The sequence below is a fragment of the Nycticebus coucang genome, chromosome 10 (assembly GCF_027406575.1).
Source record: "Nycticebus coucang isolate mNycCou1 chromosome 10, mNycCou1.pri, whole genome shotgun sequence".
In the NCBI taxonomy this organism is placed as follows: domain Eukaryota; kingdom Metazoa; phylum Chordata; class Mammalia; order Primates; family Lorisidae; genus Nycticebus; species Nycticebus coucang.
This window is the reverse complement of record NC_069789.1, coordinates 133,840,848-133,860,225: the sequence shown is the minus strand read 5'-3', so window position 1 is coordinate 133,860,225 and position 19,378 is coordinate 133,840,848. Positions and strand designations below refer to the sequence as shown.

Here is a 19,378-nt window from a genome sequence, read left to right as displayed (position 1 = left end):
TCCTCAGATGAGCCGAGCTGCAAGGGAACTAAAGAAACAAAACCCAGCTCACTTTAGGTGATCTGTCAGGACTGGTAGAAACCACCCCATCTCATCAATATGCCCCCAGACCTCTGGCATCCATGGTGCCCAAATCTTCCTGCTCTAGACAGTTCCGCCCAAGAAGACAACAGAGCCTGGCTCTTGGCAATGGTCTGGGCTGGCAGCCTCTCTCAGTACCTTCTTCTTCCACAGCTGGGAGACTCAAAGGCCCTCCCCAAGTTCAGAGTTGGAGTGGGACCTGCTAGGAAGTTCAGCACCATGAGCCTCAACAGATCCCAGGAGGAGAGCCCACAGGTAGTTAAGAGAGAAGAGGGTGAAAGCCACAGTGAGAAGAGGGGTGGGGTGGGAGTAAAATCCGGCTTCAAGCTGTGTCTGTAGGAAAGGTGGGGAGGGGGACATAATGACAAGGATCTGGTCTCTGAAAGTCTGCAAGATTCCTGGCCTGCACTCCTGGGTGACCCTGTCTGCATGTACATGGAATGGGGGCAGTTGGTCCTGTCTGGGATGTGGGAGAGGATAGGACAGAGTATCAACAACTGTTCTGTCATTGGAGAAGTAGGAAAAGGCTTAGTGTTTGCTCAGTTAAACAGGAAAGAATATGGGGAGAGAGGGAGTCTTTACCCTTGTTTCACAGAGACTAGGCTACACCCTATACACAAGGTGGAGGAAGAGGCCCAGCTTGATATGTACTGATGGAATTTGTTACTTTCTCTAGGTCAAAGATGCTTTCAAAGACATTTCCATATACTTCTCCAAGGAAGAATGGGCAGAGATGGGAGACTGGGAGAAAATCCGCTATAGGAATGTGAAAAGGAACTATAATGTGCTGATTGATATAGGTAATAGGAAGTGCTAGGTGCAGACCAACCTGGGAAACATGAAATACATTTTCAGTTCCTATATTATTTTGGCTTTCTCTTAGGTGGCAGCATCTGCCCACAGTTCCCATCTGTATGGAGACAAATCTGGAGGGAATTTTTGTTCTTTTGTGTCAATACAACACGGAGTGCCAATATTGGCCATGCAGAGGTCACATCTTTTTTCTTTTTTCTTTTCTTTCTTTTTTTTTTTTTTGTTGAGACAGGGTCCCACCCTATGCCCCTGAGCAGAGTGCAGTGGGCGTGGTAGCTCACCACAACCTCAGACTCAGGCTGCGGGCACCCCGCTGCCTCAGCCTCCGGAAGCCGCTGGGATTACAGGCGCTCGCCTTGGTGCCCGGCTGGGTTTTTCCATTTTTTTCATGACTCGGGGTCTCACTGTCGCTCAGGCGAGTCTCGAACTCCTGAGCTCAAGCGATTCTCCCTCCTCAGCCTCCCACAGTGCTGGGATTACAGGTGTGAGCCACCGCGCCCGGCTTTTTTTTTTTTTTTTTTTGAGACAGAGTATCACTATGTTGCTCACGGTACAGTGCCATGGCGTCACAGCTCACAGCAACCTCAAACTCTTGGGCTTAAGCGATTCTTTTGCCTCAATCTCCCAAGTAGCTGGGACTACTGGCGCCCACCACAATGCCTGGCTATTTTTTTGTTTTAATTGTCATTGTTGCTTGGCAGGCCCGGGCTGGGTTCGAACCCGCCAGCTCTTGGCTGCTGAGCTATAGGTGCCAAACCAACGTTTTATTTCTTATTTCTTTTTCTTTTCTTTTTTTTTATTTTTTTATTTTATTTCTGAGACAGAGTGTCACTATGCCATCCTCGGCGTCACAGCTCACAGCAACCTCAAACTCTTGGGCTTAAGCGATTCTCTTGCATCAGCCTCCCAAGTAACTGGGACTATAGGCCACAATGCCTGGCTATTTTTTTGTTGCTGTTGTCATTGTTGTTCAGTTGGCCCAGCTGGGTTCCAACCTGCCAGCCTAGGTGTATGTGGCTGATGCTGTAATCACTGTGCTACGGGCACCGAGCCCAGGGTTCACATCTTGACCTTGTTTGGGAATCACCCAGCTCAACAGACAGAGCTGCACTGGCTTTGTGGTACTTTCCATTGCTACTGCCCTTTGTTCTTCCTCCAAGGTTTTTCCTTTCAGGACGAAGATTTTGCTTTTTGACAGGTCTCAGAGCCCCTCGACCAGCTTTCATGTGTCACCGAAGACAGGCCACCAAATACCAGGTGGATGACGCTGAGGATTCCGATGAAGAATGGACACCTAGGCAACAAGGTGAGGGGCCAGACGATTTAGAGGTAACCTGAAACCAGCCTGGATTTAGGTCTCAGCTACATCTTAGGAGTTAACAAATAGAACAGAATTTCCTCAAAACAGAAATGTTCAACAAATAAGCAAGCTGCCAAATAATACATACAGTAAGAGGCTATTCATATGAAGTTTTAAATGTTTAAAAAATTCTATATATATTCTTTACAGATACAATAATAAGTAATAAATGTATAAAATATGACTAGGAATACCAAAATCAGAACAGTTATTATCACAACAGAAGGAGAAAGGGCTGGCAGATGGCTTCACTGTGGCTTGGTTGGGTTTTGTTTGCTCTTAGTTTTGCTTTTGAATCTTGAGTTTTTTTGGATGCAGAGTCTCACTTTGTTGCCCTAGGTACCCGTGGCATCATTATAGTTCGCAACAACCCCAAAATCCGGGGTTCAAGTGATCCTCATGCCTCAGCCTACTAATAGCTGGGACTATAGGCACTCGCCACAACACCTAGCTAATTTTTCTATTTTTAGTAGAGACACTCTTGCTCAGGCTGGTCTGGAACGCCTGAACTCAAGCAATCCACCCATCTCAGCATTCCAGAATGCTAGGATTACAGGTGTGAGCTACTGCACCTGACCGTGAATTTGAATTTTGAAATTAAAAAAAAATCTGAAGCAGTTGTGGCAGAATGTTGAGATTGGACTGAATGAATATGGATGTATAGGTTTTCCAGTTTCATTCTCCATATTTTTCTATATGTTCAAAATTTAGGCCAGGTGCAGTAGCTTACCCATGTAATCCCAGTACTTTGGGAGGTCAAGGCAGGAGGATGGCTTGAGGCCAGAAGTTGAAGCCCAGTCTAAGCTATTGTGAGACCTTGTCTCTAGAGAAAATAAGAAAAATACAAGAGAAAATAAGAAAAATTAACCAGATGTGGTGGTGTACACCTATAGTACCAGCTAATCCAGAGGCTGATGCAGGAGGAATGCATGTACCCAGGCTACAGTGAATAATCCAGCCACTGCACTTCAGCTTGGGCAACAGAGCAAGATCCTGTTTCTTAAAAAAAAAAAAAAAAAATTAGTAAATAAAAGTTGTTATTCTTTTTTTCCAAAGATTGTTTTTGCTAAACATTGTTAGTTAATCAGAGGACAATTAATGAAATCTTAATTAAGCTGTAAATCCATCAAAAGCTTTCTAACTCTAATCTCATAATCAGTTAGTGAATAAAATGTCTTACAAGAGGAAACAACTGGCCTGGCTCTATGGCTCATGCCTGTAATCTTAGCACTCTAGGAAGCTGAGAGGGGAGGATTGCTTGAGCTCAGGAATTCAAGACAAGCCTGAGAATGAGAAAGACCCTATCTCTACTAAAATTAGAAAGAGAATAACTGGCCAACATGGCATGCTATTCAAGAGGCTGAAGTAGAAAGATCCCTTGAGCCTAGGGTTTGAAGTTGCACTGAGCTACCCTGATACTGTGGCACACTACCTGGGTCTCTGTCTCAAAAAGAGAGAGAGAGAGAGAGAGAGAGAGAGAAAGGAGGAGGAAGAGGAGGGGAAATAATTATCATATTAAGAAAAGATACATAGATACATAATTTGTTTAGGTATATGTAGTCATACTATATGATCCTCTTACCCCAAAATGAATCTGATTCTTTGTCTTGATTCTGGGAGAGGGTTTGAGAAAGCTATTCAGTTTTCTTGATTTTTCTCACGCATCATTGACCAGAGCCAGCATCAGGGAAATAAAATAATCTGCAATTATTATAAAATAGAAGTGAGATGCTCATTTCCTCTTTTACTGATTTGACAGGAGAGGTTATAATACAGAGTCAGACAGGTGTGGTGCTTCAGGCCTATAATCCTAGCACTCTTGGAGGCCAACAATGGAAGATTACTTTAGATTACAATTTCAAGAGAAGCCTGAGCAAAAGTGAGACCCTGTCTCAATTAAAAATAGAAAAAAAGTGGCCGGGCATTGTGGAAGGCACCTGTAGTTCCAGCTACTCAGGAGACTGAGGCAAGAGGATCTCCTGAAACCAGCAGTTTGAGATTGTTATGAGCTAGAATGATGCCACTGCACTCCAGCCTGAGCAATGCAGTAAGAATCAGTCTCAAAAAAAAAAATGGAATCATATAATATTTGTCTTTTTATGACTTGCTTATTTTACTTAGCATCATATCCTCAAGGTTCACCCATGCTATAGCGTGTGACAGAATTTCCTTTTTAGTTAAGGCTGAATAATATTCCATTTTATGTATATACCACATTTTCTTTATCCATTCATCTGTTGATAGATATTTAGGTTGCTTCATCTCTTGGCTATTGTGAATAATGCTGTAGTGACCGTGATTGTGCAAGTATCTCTTTGAGATCCTCTTTTCAGTTATTTTGGAGATACTGTATACCGAGAAGTAGGAATTCTGATAGTTCTATTTTTAATTTTTTGAGGAATCACCATACTATTTTTCATAGTGGCTGTACCATTGTACATTCCTCCTGAAGTGGTTTGAATGTGTCCCTCAAAAGTTCATGCATTAGAAACTTTATTGCCATTGTAACACTATAAAGAGGTAGAGTCTTTAAAAGGTGATTAGGTTATTAGGGCTCCTCATCCATGGATTATTGCAGAAGTGGCTTCATGATGAAAAAGATGAATTTGGTCCTTCCCTCTCTAGCTCTGTCTCACATGTTCACTTACCCTTCTACCATGTCATGATGTAGCATGAAGGCCCTCACCAGATGTTAGTGCCATGCCTAGCCTTAGATTTCCCATCCTCCAGAATCATGAGCCAAATACATTTCTTTTCTTTAAAAATTACCTAGAATGTAGTATTCTGGAATAGCAGCAAAAAACAGACTAGGACATCCACTAACAATGACCAAGAGTTTTAATTTCTCCACATCTTTGACAATACTTGTTATTTTCTGGTTTCTTGATAGAGGCCATCCTAATAAGTGTTAGGTGATATCTCACTGTGGTTTTAATTTTCATTTTCCTGATGATTACTAATGTGCGGTTTTTTCTTTTGCCTCTTGGCTATTGATATATATTGACATTTCTTTGGAGAAATGTCTATTCAAGTCTTTTCCCCATTGTATTAGTTAGCTCAGGATGCCATAATAAATAGCATATACTGGGTTGCTTAAGCAGTAGAAATTTATTTTCTGAAAAATCTGAAGGCTGGGAGTACAAAATCAGTGTGCTAGTATGGTTGGGCTCTGACGGGGGCTCTCTCTTCCTGACTTGTAGGCAGCCTCCATCTCGCTATGTGCTACATGAACTCTTCTTTGTGTACACACATCAAGAGAGGAAAGGAAGCTCTTTCTTCTTCTTATAAAAGCACTCATCCCATCATCCCCATGTAACCCTAATTACCTACCAAAGGCTCCATCTTTAAATACCACCACATTGAGGATTAGGGCTTCAATATATGAATTTTGGGGAAACAAAATTCAGTCTGTACCACCTATTCTTTTGTGTTATTTGTTTCTGTTGTTATTATCAAGGTTAAGGGTTTCTTTATATATTCTGGATATTAACCTTTTATCTTCTATAGACAGTGGTCTTGCTATGTTTCCCAGGCTGGTCTTGAATGTCTGGATTCAAATAATCCTCCCACTTCAGCCTCCCGAATACGTAGGAGTACAGGACAGCACCACTGTACCTGGTGATATAAACCCTTTATGGGATACATGGTTTACATACATTTTCTACCACTCTGTAGCTTGCCTTTTCACTCTGTTAATTGTTGACTTTGCTACCAAGTTTTTAAGTTCAATATACTCCCCATTTGTCTATTTTTGCTTTTGTTGTTTATGCTTTTCATATCATATCAAAGAAATAATTGCTCATTTCAATGTCATGAAGCTTTTCCCCTATGTTTTTCTTCTTGGACTTTTATACTTTTACATCTTACATTTTAGTCTTTAGTCCATTTGGAGTCATGTTTTATAAATGGTGTATAGTGAGAGTTCATTTTCATTCTTTTGCATATGGATATCCAGTTTTTCAGCACCATTTCTTGAAGAGACTGTCCTTTCCCCTATTGTGTGGTCTTGGCATCCTTGGCAAAGATCATTTGACCATATGCAAGTGTTTATTTCTGGCCTCTCTATTCCATTCCCATTGGTCTATATATCTGTCTTTGTGTGAGTAAGTACTGTTTTTGTTCCCACAGCTTTCTTCTCTTTTCTTTTCTTTCTTTCTTTCTTTTTTTTTTTTTCAGACAGAATCTCACTCTTTCACCCTGGGTAGAGTGCCATGGCATCATAGCTCACAACAACTTCAAACTCTTAGGCTCAAGCTATCCTCTTGCCTCAGCCTCCCAAGTAGTGGGGACTGGAGATGTATGCCATGACGCTTGGCTATATCTTTCTATTTTTTAGTAGGGATGGGGTCGTGCTTTTGCCCAGGCTGGTCTTAAACTCCTGAGCTTCAGCAATACACCCCCTCAGCCTCCCAGAGTGCTAGGATTACAGGCCCATAGCTTCCTAACATAAGGTCTGACAATTAAGTTCATGAATTTAACACTTATATTGGCAGTGCTGTATGACAACTCAGTAAGGTTTCATGACCTTGGTATATCAGTGTCTCATAGTTGTGTTTGTATCAACATGTGATGGTGTCTTGCTGAGTGGTGTTCAGTATTATTCTTGCATGTTTTTGTGTGTTGTTGCGAGAATGTCAGAGCTTCAATTAGAACAATCAACAGACATTTGTAAATTTCTTGTTAAACTTGGCAAGAGCGGAAGTGAAATCAGGAGCATGTTAGACCAAGTTTATGGGGTTAATGCCATTAGGAAAATGAGAGTGTACAAATGGATTAAATGTTTTTCTGAGGGACGAGAAAGCATCCCTGATGAAAAGAGGTCAGGATGGCCAGTAACAAGCATTACTGAGGAAAACATTGCAAGAATTTGTCAAATTATTCACCGAACTTGTCAGATGACCACAAGAAGCAAGTAAATAATAATAGATAAACAGTTAGTAAAATCTTAACTAAAAATCTTGGCCAACAACACACGGCTCTTGCATCACAATAACGCACTGGCTCACACGGCACTGTCTGTGAGGGAACTTTTAGCTAGGACACAAATAACTGTATTGGACCCCCACCCCACTCAACTGATCTGGCCCCCGGTGACTTTTTTCTTTACCTGAAGATAAATAAAATATTGAAAGGAAAACATTTTGATGACATCAGGGTAATAGGATGACAGCTTAGGATGACTCCAAAAAAGGAGTTTCAAAATCGCTTTGAAAGGTGGATTAGGCACTGGTGTCAGTGCATACATGTAACTTCCCAAGGAGAGTGCTTTGAAGGTGACCACAGTGATATCCAGCATTGAGGTGTGTAGCACTTTTTCTAGGGTGAGTTCAAAGAATTAATTGTCAGAACTCATATGTTTTGAAATCAGGAAATGTGAGGCTTTCAACTGTGTTCATTTTTAAGATTTTTTTTGGCTATTCTTAATCCCTTGAGGTTTCATACACATTTTTGGATTTTTTTTATTTCTATAATTAATGGCATTGGCATTTGGATAGGGATGGCATTGAATCTGTAAATCATTTTGATATTATGAACATTTTAACAGTATTTAATCTCCTAATTGATGAATACAGGATGACTTTCCATTTATTTGTAGCTTTAATTTATTTCATTAATTTTTTTAGTCTTCAGTTTTCAACTCTTTTGCCTAAGTTTATTCCTAAGTTTATCTTTTTGAAGATATTGTAGATGGGATTCTTTTTTTAATTTCCTTTTTGGATTATTCATTGTTAGTGTATAGGAACACAACTGATGTATCCTGACCCTGCTGAGTTCATTTATCAGTTCTAACAGTTTTCTTGTGGACTCTTTGTGGTTTTCTACATAGAAAATTCTGTGGTTTACAAACAGAGGCAACTTTACTTCTTCCTTTCCAATTTGGATGCTTCTTATTTCTTTTTCTTATCTAATCTTTTTGGCAAGCACTGCAGTACTATGTTGATTAAAAGTAACAAAAGTGGAAATCTTTACCTTGTTCTGATCTTAGAGGAAAGGCTTTCAGTGTTTTGACATTAAGTATGATATTAGATGTGGGATTTTTCTAAACAAAATTTTTTATGATGAAGTAATTTCCTTCTCTCTCTTTTTTTCTTTTTAAGACATAGTCTCACTCACCCTGGGTTGAGTGCCATAGTGTCATAGCTCACAACAATCCCAAACTCCTGGGCTCAAGAGATACTCCTGCCTCAGCCTCTCAAGTAGCTAGAGCCACAGGCACCATGATGCCCAGCTAGTTTTGTCTATTTTGAGTAGAGCCAGGGTCTCACACTCTTGCTCAGGCTTGTCTAGAACTTGTGAGCTCATACAATTCATTCACCTTGGGCTCCCAGAGTGCTAAAATTACCAGGCATGAGCCACCACACCTGGCCAGTAATCTTCTGTTCCTAGTTTGTTCAATGTATTTGTCATGAAAGGCCAATCAATTAATTTTTTTATTCATTCATTTTTTTAAAGACAGGGTCTTATTATGTTTCCCAAGCTAATCTCACACTCCTGGATTCAAGCAGTCCTCCCACTTCAGCCTCCTGAGTAGCTGGGATTTCAGGTACATGCCACTATACCTGGCTCCAGTCAATTTATTTTAAAAAAAAAAATATATATATATGTGTGTGTGTGTATATATATATATATATATAGTGTATATATATATATATTAGATACCTGTGTTGGCGACTTCCTTTCCCTTAGGGATGTCACCAAGGAGATGCGCTATGTTGCTTCCTACCTTCTGGCAACTCTGAATGGGGGGCAACCCCATGAGGGCAACCCCTCCCACAGTGCCAAGGACATCAAGAAGGTCCTGGACAGCATAGGCATCAAATCAGATGACAACCAGCTGAACAAGGTCATCAGTGAGCTGGATGGAAAAAACATTGAAGATATCATTGCCCTGGTGGGGCTGTGTCTGTCTCTGCTGCCCAAGTGCTGTAGCTCCTGCTGCTGGTTCCACCCCTGCGGCGGCAGAGGAAAAGATGAGAAGAAGAGTCTAAAGAATCAGATGATGACATGGGACTTGGCCTATTAGATTAAATTCCCATTCCCCTGCAAATAAAGCCTATATATATATATATATATATATATATATACTTTGTGAACATAGGGTGAAGCACAGATAAAGTTTTGCCTGTTAAAAAAACTATTTTTGTGTTTTTTGAGACAGAGTCTCATTTTGTCACCTCTTGGTAGAATGCTGGCATCACAGCTCACAGCAACCTCAAACTCTAGGGCTTGTGACTCTCTTGCCTCAGCCTCCCAAGTAGCTGGGACTACAGGTGCCCACCACAACACCTGGCTATTTTTAGAGACAGGGTCTCGCTCTGGCTCAGGCTGGTCTCCAACCTATGAGCTCAGGCAATCCACCTGACTCATTCTCTCAAGTGCTGGGATTACAGGTATGAGCTAAAAAAAAAAAAAAAAAAATTAAGAAAATTAGTAATGCCTCTAATAGAAGCATAGGCCTTAAGGATACTTCAGAAAACATTTTAATATCACCCTTAGTTAATACTTGGAATTATCACTGTCTAGTTCAGAATGTTTCTAATGAGAATCTCCAGAGTCTGGAAACATTTACCAACCAAACCATTGATTTCTCTTCACTTTAGTCAAACACCCTTGGATGGCCTTCAGAATGGAACAGAGTAAACGCCAGAAGGTGAGTATCTTCCAAACCCTATTGACAAGAAAGTCTTCCACAGGGACCCAAACACAGGTAAGAGGAGAATGCACAGAGTGTCCTACAACTGCTGCCTTCCTCTCCTGGTCTCTTTAGCACGCTGTCAGCATCCTCATTTTTAAGAGTTAATAACAGTAACCATAATTGCTATCATTGTTTTATTTTTGTAATACTCTAGACTTTATTTTAAACATTTTACATGAATAAATTCACTTAAGCCTTCCAACAACCCTGTGAGGTAGGTGCTAAAACTATAACCTAATTTTAAAGATGAGGAAGCTGTGGTACAAAAATATTTAATTACATGCCTGAGATCACATTTAGGGTTGGTGAAGTCTAATCCAAACTTCTCTAAAGCACTGACAAGCTTGTGAAAACTTTCATTGTTTTATAAAGTATATTCTGTCTTATTCCTCCATCATTCATCTGACTGAGTTTCCAACCTCAGTTTTCCCTCTGTTATGGTAAACTCTGACTGAGTTTCCAACCTCAGTTTTCCCTCTGAGATGCAGGAAGATGCTCTGACCAAGGGACACTTATAGAAACACAGACAGTGTGTCCTGAGGATTGTCCCAGATGATAAGGGATAGGGGTTGCTCCCCCCTTAAGGGACTCATTCTCTCTCTCTCTCTGTTTTTTTTTTTTTTTTTTTTTAAGACAGAGTTTCACTTTGTTGCCCTTGGTAGAGTGCTGTGGCATCATAGCCCACAGCAACCTCATACTCTTGGGCTTAAGCGATGCTCTTGCCTCAGTGCCCCCCTCTCCACCCCAAGTAGCTGGGACTACAGGTGCCCATCACAACGCCCTGCTATTTTTAGAGATGGGGTGTCGCTCTTGCTCAGGCTGGTCTCCAACCTGTGAGCTCAGGCAATCCAACCACCTTGGCCTCCCAGAGTGCTAGGATTATAGGCATTAGCCACCACACCTGGCCCCAAGGAATTCATTCTGATAAAAGGAACTAAGTTCCAGCCCTGAGGAGCTTCAGGTTTGAAGACTGACAAACAATAAATAAAATAACTTAGGACTTCATTTAGGTAATACACTATTCAGTAGAAATATATTCTTCTGGAACTGATTCTAAATGCTTTTTCCTGCAGGAGAAAATAATGGCTCCTTCTTCCATGCTCTATCTAGGCCACTCTCATACTGTTTGGAATCATTTGTTTAACCTGCTGCCTTTCCATTGTGAGCTCTTTGAGCATCCCTTGAGGGTTTTCTGAAAGAGTGACTCCAAAAATACAAATTAAAGAATAAGTAACAGGATCAAAGAATTCTGCAGATAGTATCTTAGGGTTAGGTTTAAACTGTAGAGTGTTTGTATTATGTTTGATGTTCACTATAGCATGTATGCCAATTTATGAAACAGGAAAATAAAGAGAATTAGCTAATGACACACTCTTATTCAAGCAGAGTTAGAACAGGAACCAACTAATCTAATTCCAATGTCAATATTCTTTCCAGGACATGGCAATTTGCAACTTGTAGCATTCCTTTCTTAGTTGTCTAGATACACTTTTCTTCATCTCTCCCCAACCTCACTGCTCTGTTGTTTTACTTTCAAGATGTTTGTCCCTTTGTGATTTTCCTTTTCATTACATCAAATGCCCACTAATATACAGAAGTTCTTCTTTTTCCTCCATCAACCCTTACCTTTCCTTCCACAGACCTGTCAGTTCTCCAGCTAGTATTCCCAAGCATCCTCCCTCTTTTGCCTTCACTTATATGGAAAAGTTTGAGAGAAAGTTAAAGGGAAAGAGCCTTAAGACATGGGCTCTTGGACCGAGAGTGGTGGATCATGCCTATAATCCTAGCACTCTGGGAGGCTGAGGCAGATGGATTTCCTGAGCTCACAAGTTCGGGACCAGCCTGAGCAAGAACAAGACCCCATCTCTAAAAATAGCCAGGTGTTGTGCAAGGCACCTGTAGTCCAAGCTACTTGTGAGGCTGAGACAAGAGGATCACTTGAGCCCAAGAGTTTGAAGTTGCTGTGAGCTGTGATGCCACAGCACTCTACCAAGGGCAACACAGTGAGACACTGTCTCAAAAAAAAAGAAGACATGGGCTCTAGTCCTGTACTTGCTGCACACTTAGGTCCTCCCTTTTTCCTCTAGGATTCAGAATCTCAGGCATTTCTATAGGTTATTTATTTTTTGTGAGACACAGTCTCACAGAGTCACCCTGGATAGAGTACTGTGGCGTCATAGCTCCCAGCAACCTCAAATTCTTGGGCCCAAGAGATCCTCTTGCCTCAGCCTCCCAAGTAGCTGAGGCTATAGGTACCCACCACAACACTTGACTAGTTTTTTTATTTTTTATTTTTTTTGAGACAGAGTCTCACTTTGTCACCCTTGGTAGAGTGCTATTGCATCATAGCTCACAGCAACCTCATACTCTTGGGCTCAAGGGATTCTCTTGCCTCAGCCTCCTGAGGAGCTGGGACTACAGGTTCCTGCCACAACACCCGGCTATTTTTAGAGGTGGGGGTCTTGCTCTTGCTCAGGCTGGTCTCAAACCTGTGAGCTCAGGCTATCCACCCACCTCAGCCTGCCATAGTACCAGGATTACAGGCATGAGCCACAGCGCCTGGCCTAGTTTTTCTGTTTTTAATAGAAATGGAGTCTCACTCTTGCTCAGGCTGGTCTCAAACTCCTGAGCTCTGGCAACCCACCTGCCTTGGTCTCCCAGAGTGCCTGGATTACAGGCATGAGCTACCTCACTGGGCTATTTCTAAGGGTTATTGAAGCATTAACTAAACTCGTGTGTGAAAAAACACTGCAAGCCCTAAAGAACTAAAGAATGCATGTTGTCTTTTAATATGTAACTCTCACATTAAAGGGAATGCGCAGGGCACCATTAAGTCATGAATCTAGTTTGAAGGAATTGTCAGGACCAGCAAGTTCACCAAACATTAGTGGCTCAGAGCAGCACCAGAAACATGTGTCTCCTCCCAGAGAAGCAAGTACCTTTGGACAGCACTCTAGACGAAAATCAGGTAAGAGAAAGAAAATACCTTGGAGACTTTGTCTCTCTAGAGCTTTTTTTTTTTGAGACAGAGTCTCACTATATCACCCTCTTTAGAGTGATGTACCACTACAGCTCACGGCAACCTCAAACTCTTGGGCTTAAGTGATTCTCTTGCCTCTGCCTCCGAATATTTGGGACCATAGGCACCTGCCACAATGTCTGGCTAATTTTTGGTTGCAGTTGTCATTGTTGTTTAGCAGGCCCAGGCCAAGCTCGAACCCACCAGCCTTGGTGTATGTGGCTCGTACCCTACCCACTGAGCTATGGGCACTACCCTCTGTAGAGCTTTAGAAGGCTGATGAGTATGGTGTAGATGTATGGGGTTGACTTTGACATTGAAGCATTAGGACCTTGGGAAAATGTTATAACTTTTCTGATCTCCTGAATGCCAATCCATAAAATGAAGATAAGGATACATAGCTCATATGTTGTTTAAAAGTATCAAATAGAAAATAATTAATACATGCAAGGTGTCCAGTAAATCCATCTCTGATAATAGAGACCATGCCTTCTCAGTGACTAGGACTTTGCTCAATGCCTAGCATGTAATGTGCCCTCAATAAATATTTTATGAATGAATGAATGAATGAACTGTGTCATAACTAGAAAGTTTTGGAGGTTAATAAGATAATGGGAATAGCCAGAAACTAAAAGTGAATTAGGCTTCTGTAGTCAGAGTGGGTGTGGAGTCTTAATTTCTCTGTAGCTGAACCAGTAGTTGGGGGTTGGGACCAGAATACATAGAAGAATAAATGATAATTTGATGGTAGGAGAGTTCACATTTTCTGATGAACAAGGATGAACACCCCAGACTCCCACCTTCACTCACTTACTCTTCCCCAATTTAGATCTCAGGATAAAGGAGATTGAAGTGAGGATGTATAGCCTGCGAGAAAGAAAGGGCTATGCCTACAAAGAGGTCAGCGAGCCTCAGGATGATGACTATCTCTGTAAGTAACCCTTTGCCACACTCATACATAAGGCTGTTATATCCTGGTACAATGATTTCATCTCATCCTTTGGCCCCTAAAACATCCCTTTACTCTAATGACTTGGAGTACAGGACCGAGGGTAAATGATGTGAGCACTAGGCTCCCTCTGAAGCTCTTTATGTCAAGAACATCCACTACACCTCTCCTAACTGCTGCTGTTCTCACTTCCAGATTGTGAGAAGTGTAAGAACTTCTTCATTGACAACTGTTCTGTTCATGGGCCCCCTATATTTGTAAAGGACACTGTAGTGGACAAGGGGCATCCCAACCGCTCAGTCCTCAGCCTTCCCTCTGGGCTGGGAATTAGAACATCAGGCATCCCTCAGGCTGGGTTTGGAGTATGGAATGAAGCATCTGATCTACAACTGGGGCTGCACTTTGGCCCTTATGAGGGCCAGGTCACAGAGGACGACGAGGCAGCCAACAGTGGATACTCCTGGCTGGTGAGAAGTGCCTACCCTTTCCCCTGTTTTGGCTTCCCACATCCCTCTGTGCCTTTGGTTGGAAGTCGCCCCCTCCCTGGGAGGACAAACACAGAAATAACTTGGTCAGCTCTGTGTGCCCAGTGGTCTCTGCATGGGCAGGGAGCTCCAATTTAAAGATCAGAGAGTTTGTAGGAGCACAGTGGCACAAAGAGGTACATTCTCCCTATGGGCCTGTGCTCCAATGGGACAGTGGGACTCAGACATGGACCTGGTGCCTAAGGCTGGCAGCTGAGTCCACACAGGCTCAGAGGGCACTGATAACAGTAGAGTAGAATAAGTCTTCTGATTACTATTCTCTAAACAGCCTTTAACTTATTTTTTTGAAACTCAGATCACCAAGGGAAGAAACTGCTATGAGTATGTGGATGGGAAGGATGAATCTCAGGGCAATTGGATGAGGTAAGGACAGTAGTTTTCTAGGTTCCAGAGAAGCATTTGTTTCTCACAAGCCCAGATTCCTTTTTTTTTCATCATGCTTCCTTCAGTGGTTTTTGTATTCTCTTTTCCTATTTTTCTCCATACAATGCTCTTTAATATCACAAACATTCAGAAAAAAAAGATAAAAATATAAATGTTCTAACTTTTTATCTAAATATAAATCTCTATGATACACTATATTGAGGCAGCAGGATAAACCTTGAGGAGCCTAGATTCATTGGAGACACTGAACTCACATTTTATTTTATCTAATCCTCATTTATTATGCACTTACTGTTTTCCAGTTTAGAAAATGAAGATCATTACTTGAACAGATCTCACAACCCATGTCATTGTGGAGGATGTATTGCAGAAAGACATGAAACATTTAATTATAGGAATATTTGACCATAATTTTCCTATTTTCCGAGACACATACAGTGCCAAGACAGCATAAAACAAAGGACCTTTAATCTGGGAGGGCAGGAAATCTTCCTGTGCTTGGTGAAATTAAATCTGGGCCCTGTACCCTGGGAAGCAAACTTAAGTCCTGGGTGTCTGTGCTGCCAGGCCCAGCCCCTCTCCATGAGGGGCTCATTACTTTATCAGGAAGACAGGATACAAATAAACAATTACTGTTCTGTGATGTTCTGCTAGGACAGTCCTCTAATGTGGGTAAAATGTGCAGAAACTAGGGGTAGCTTCTCAACACAAAGCTGACTTGGGCTGAGTATAGAACAGTGTGTGCTAATCCAGAAGCAAAGCACATGAGAAAGCATCAAGTGCTGTGGTATAATTAGTGTAGGGTGTGGAGAAGCTAGAGGTCACTGTGTCTTATGGCTAGTGAAGGTGGAGGTAAGTCCAGAATTGGGCTTTGAAAAATGGTTAATTAGGTGGCCCAGGGAGCATTCCAGGCAGGATGAGCTCTGTAAGCAGGACCTAGAGGCAGGAATTAATAAAACACTGAAAAGACTCGGGTGTGAGCAGAGGGTAGTCTGAGGAGTAGTGGGAAGTGGGCAGCACCAGACCATGGAGGCCTTGACCACCAGGGGACAAGCCAGATGCGGGCCTGACAGGTGGTGGGAACTCAATGCCTGTCTTCTTTCCCTCTGCTGCTCAACCACAGGTATGTGAACTGTGCCCGAGATGAAGAGGAGCAGAACCTGGTGGCCTTCCAATACCACAGGCAGATCTTCTATCGGACCTGCCGGGTCATCAGGCCAGGCTGTGAACTGCTGGTCTGGTATGGGGATGAGTATGGCCAGGAACTGGGCATCAAGTGGGGCAGCAAGTGGAAGAAAGAGCTCACGGCGGGGCAAGGTGGGCACCACCATGACTCCCTAGTAATGGAAGGGAAGGCAAGCTTCTCCTTGAGAATTCTCATGATTCAGCTATAATTGTTCTATATTTTTATTTTCTTATTTATTTATTTATTAAAGACAGGGTCTTACTTTGTCACGCAGGCTGGAGTGCTGTGGTACAATCATAGCTCACTGCAGCCTTGAACTCCTGGCTTTAAGTGGCCCTCTTTATTCAGCCTCCCAAAGTGCTAGGACTACAGGCCTGAGCCACTGCTCTCAGCCTAGTTTACTCTACTCTTAAGTAGAGTAAAATGCAGTCTAAAGTCAGTAAAATTTCCAATCAGGTGCCTCTGAAATTAAAGATTCATGTAATGTGCCTTTGAATCCTAGGAACAATTTTTATAATTTTAAATTTTTGATCTGATTTCATATTCTTTTTTTTTTGGCCAGGGCTGGGTGTGAACCCACCACCTCCGGCATATGGGACCAGCGCCCTACCCCTTGAGCCACAGGCGCCGCCCCTGATTTCATATTCTAAGTACTTCAGGCACAAAATTTATAACATCAGATAATACTAAAAACCTTGTAGGCAAAAAGCAAGTTGTCTCGCCTACCAGCTCTCTCAACAAGGTAGTTTCTTTTGGCCCTTTTAGGTGTTTCTTCTTAAATTCTTGCATATTTTTAAGTAATATGCTTATATTATTATTCATTCACTCATTATATCAATTAGTTGTCATGTGAATTCATTCTCTGTGCCAATATTCCAGGAGCCAGTATTTGAGCTTGAATAAGACACTCAGAATCTCTGCTCTTGGATAGCTGACACGTGAATAAGGAAACAACACACGCACATACAGACCTATGCAGATCAGACTGTGAGCAGTGCTTTGAAGAACACTAGTCCAGAAAAAGTGCCTAGGCATTAGTGTCAGGGGAGGGTGGGGTGTAGCAGGGTGGTCAGGGAAAGTTCCCCTCAGGGGATTGCATTTGAGAAGTGTAAACACCACCAGGCAAAGGATTTAGGGCAATGACTCTGGGGCAGGGAAGAGTTAGGGTACCAGAGACCACTCAGGTGAAGGAACCAGAGAATTTCTTTGTGACTACACAAAGAAACCTGAAAACATAGGGCCTATGAATCATGCCAAGACACTGGAGTTTTCATTTCTCTGTTCAGTTCTCTGCTCTAAGATGAAGCTTTGGTTAATTTTCAGAAAATAGACTGCAGTGGGTAATCCACTCAGAGTCTCCTCAGTCTTCAGGTGGGAGAGATGAAGGTGGAGGTCCGGGAGGTAAGAAGTCTGATTAAGGATATGTGTAATATATATATATCGAGACCCCATCTCTAAAGAAAAAATAGCTGGGCATTGTGGCAGGTGCCTGTAGTCCCAGCTACTTGGGAGGCTGAGGCAAGAGGATCACTTGAGCCCAAGAGTTAGAGGTTGTTGTGAGCTATGACACCACAGCACTCTACCAAGGGCAATAAAGGGAGACTCTGTCTCAAAAAAAAAAATAATAATAAAGATATGTGTTAAAACAGGACTTCCTATTGTATTTGAAACAGATGAAGACTGAATGACAAGTCAAGCATGAATACTTGCTGTGCAGGCTAAGGAAAGACATATTTTCATTTTGTGATGTGTGGCAATCCATGGCCTAGTTGGGACAGCAAGACCCAGAGCCCTTTGGTCAGTGGGACCTGGATGACTCTGTATTGTCCACTGAATCCCACTTCCTTGTGCAGAGTCGGGCACACAAGAGTCCTCAATAAAATATGTCTTCTTGAACAGGGAGACTAAAATTCAGACTCACTCACACAAGCTCTCTTCAGCCACAACCCTGCGCTGCCTTCCACATTCACACATCCTCCAGGCTGGTAGCTCCTAACTTAACACATCTCTTTCCCCTCATAGGAAAAGTCATTAGAGATGATTCTCCTCTAAGTCATCAAGAGTTTCATTTCTCAGAAGAATGAAACAGCTGCAAACTCTGTAGGGAATCTAGGGATTGGTGTGAGCCTGTGAGGGGGGCAAGGAAGGTGAAATGGCTTGGAATATATTTGTAGTTTATTGAGGAAAATTCACTATAGCTCCATCTATGGAAGGAGTGAAACTGCTTCTGAGCTACTGGAGGGTCTGTGGTGTGGCTAATTTGTAGAGAAGGCACATGATGTAGGTTTTCTGGATTTTACCCCTGTAATACTAACACTCTGGAAGGCCAAGGCAGGTGAATTGCCTGATTTCAGGAGTTTAAGAACAGCCTGGGCAAGAGTAAGATCCTTTTCTTAAAAAATAGCCGGGTGTTATGGCAGGTGCCTGTAGTCTCAGCTACTTGGGAGGCTGAGGCAAGAGGATTGTTTGAACCCAAGAGATGGAGGTTGCTATGAGCTATGACACCATGGCATTCTATCCAGGCAGACAAAGTGAGACTGTATCTCAAAGGAAAAAAAAAAACAAAAACAGATGTATTGAATAAAAATAGAGTGGAAAAATGGACTGTAAAGGTCAACAAACACTTGATGGGAGACCATCTGCCTTGTTAATGCACAGAAGAATGATTAGTGGAATAGGCCTTATCACATAACAAAGTAGACAGCCCAGACAGCCTTGTTTGCATCTATTCTGACCCCAAATTTCCTCTCTCAGCAGAACCAAAGCCAGAGATTCATCCATGTCCATCATGTTTTCTGGCTTTCTCTACTCAGAAATTCCTCAGTCAACATATAGAACGCACCCACTCCTCTCAGATCTCCCCGGGAACATCTGGAAGAAAATACCTCCAACCAGAAACTCTCTGCCCCAGGGATGAGAATCAGGAGCAGCAACATTCTGATCCAAACTGCAAGAATGACAAAACCAAAGGTCAAGAAGTCAAAGAAATGTCAAAACCCTCTCACAAAAAGACACAGCAGAGCAGGATTTCCAGGATATTTTCCTGCCCACCTAAAGGACAAATGGGGAGCTCTCGGGAGAGTGAAAGAATGATAGAGGAAGAGCCCAGACCAGACCAGAAAGTGGGTTCAGGGGATACAGAAAAATTATGTGTGGCAGTAGGGATCTCAAGAATTGTAAAGGTCAAGAATGGAGAGTGTGTGCAAAGTTTCAGTGATAAGTCAAACCTCACACACCAGAGGACACACACAGGGGAAAAGCCCTACGTCTGCAGGGACTGTGGGAGAGGATTTAGTCAAAAGCCAAACCTCCTCACACACCAGAGGACACACACAGGGGAAAAGC

At 42.2% G+C, this 19,378-nt stretch overlaps 1 protein-coding gene across 1 annotated transcript; it reads left to right on the top strand.

Moving 5' to 3' along the window:
• Positions 1 to 300: 300 nt before the first annotated feature.
• On the top strand, positions 301 to 19,126 carry LOC128596633 (histone-lysine N-methyltransferase PRDM7-like). The gene is given in 11 exon segments (XM_053606193.1): positions 301 to 384; positions 758 to 881; positions 2,093 to 2,200; positions 9,856 to 9,905; positions 12,762 to 12,918; positions 13,799 to 13,900; positions 14,114 to 14,385; positions 14,759 to 14,826; positions 15,971 to 16,072; positions 16,074 to 16,164; positions 18,791 to 19,126. Coding segments are annotated over 11 exon segments (1,494 nt in total).
• Positions 19,127 to 19,378: the final 252 nt, after the last annotated feature.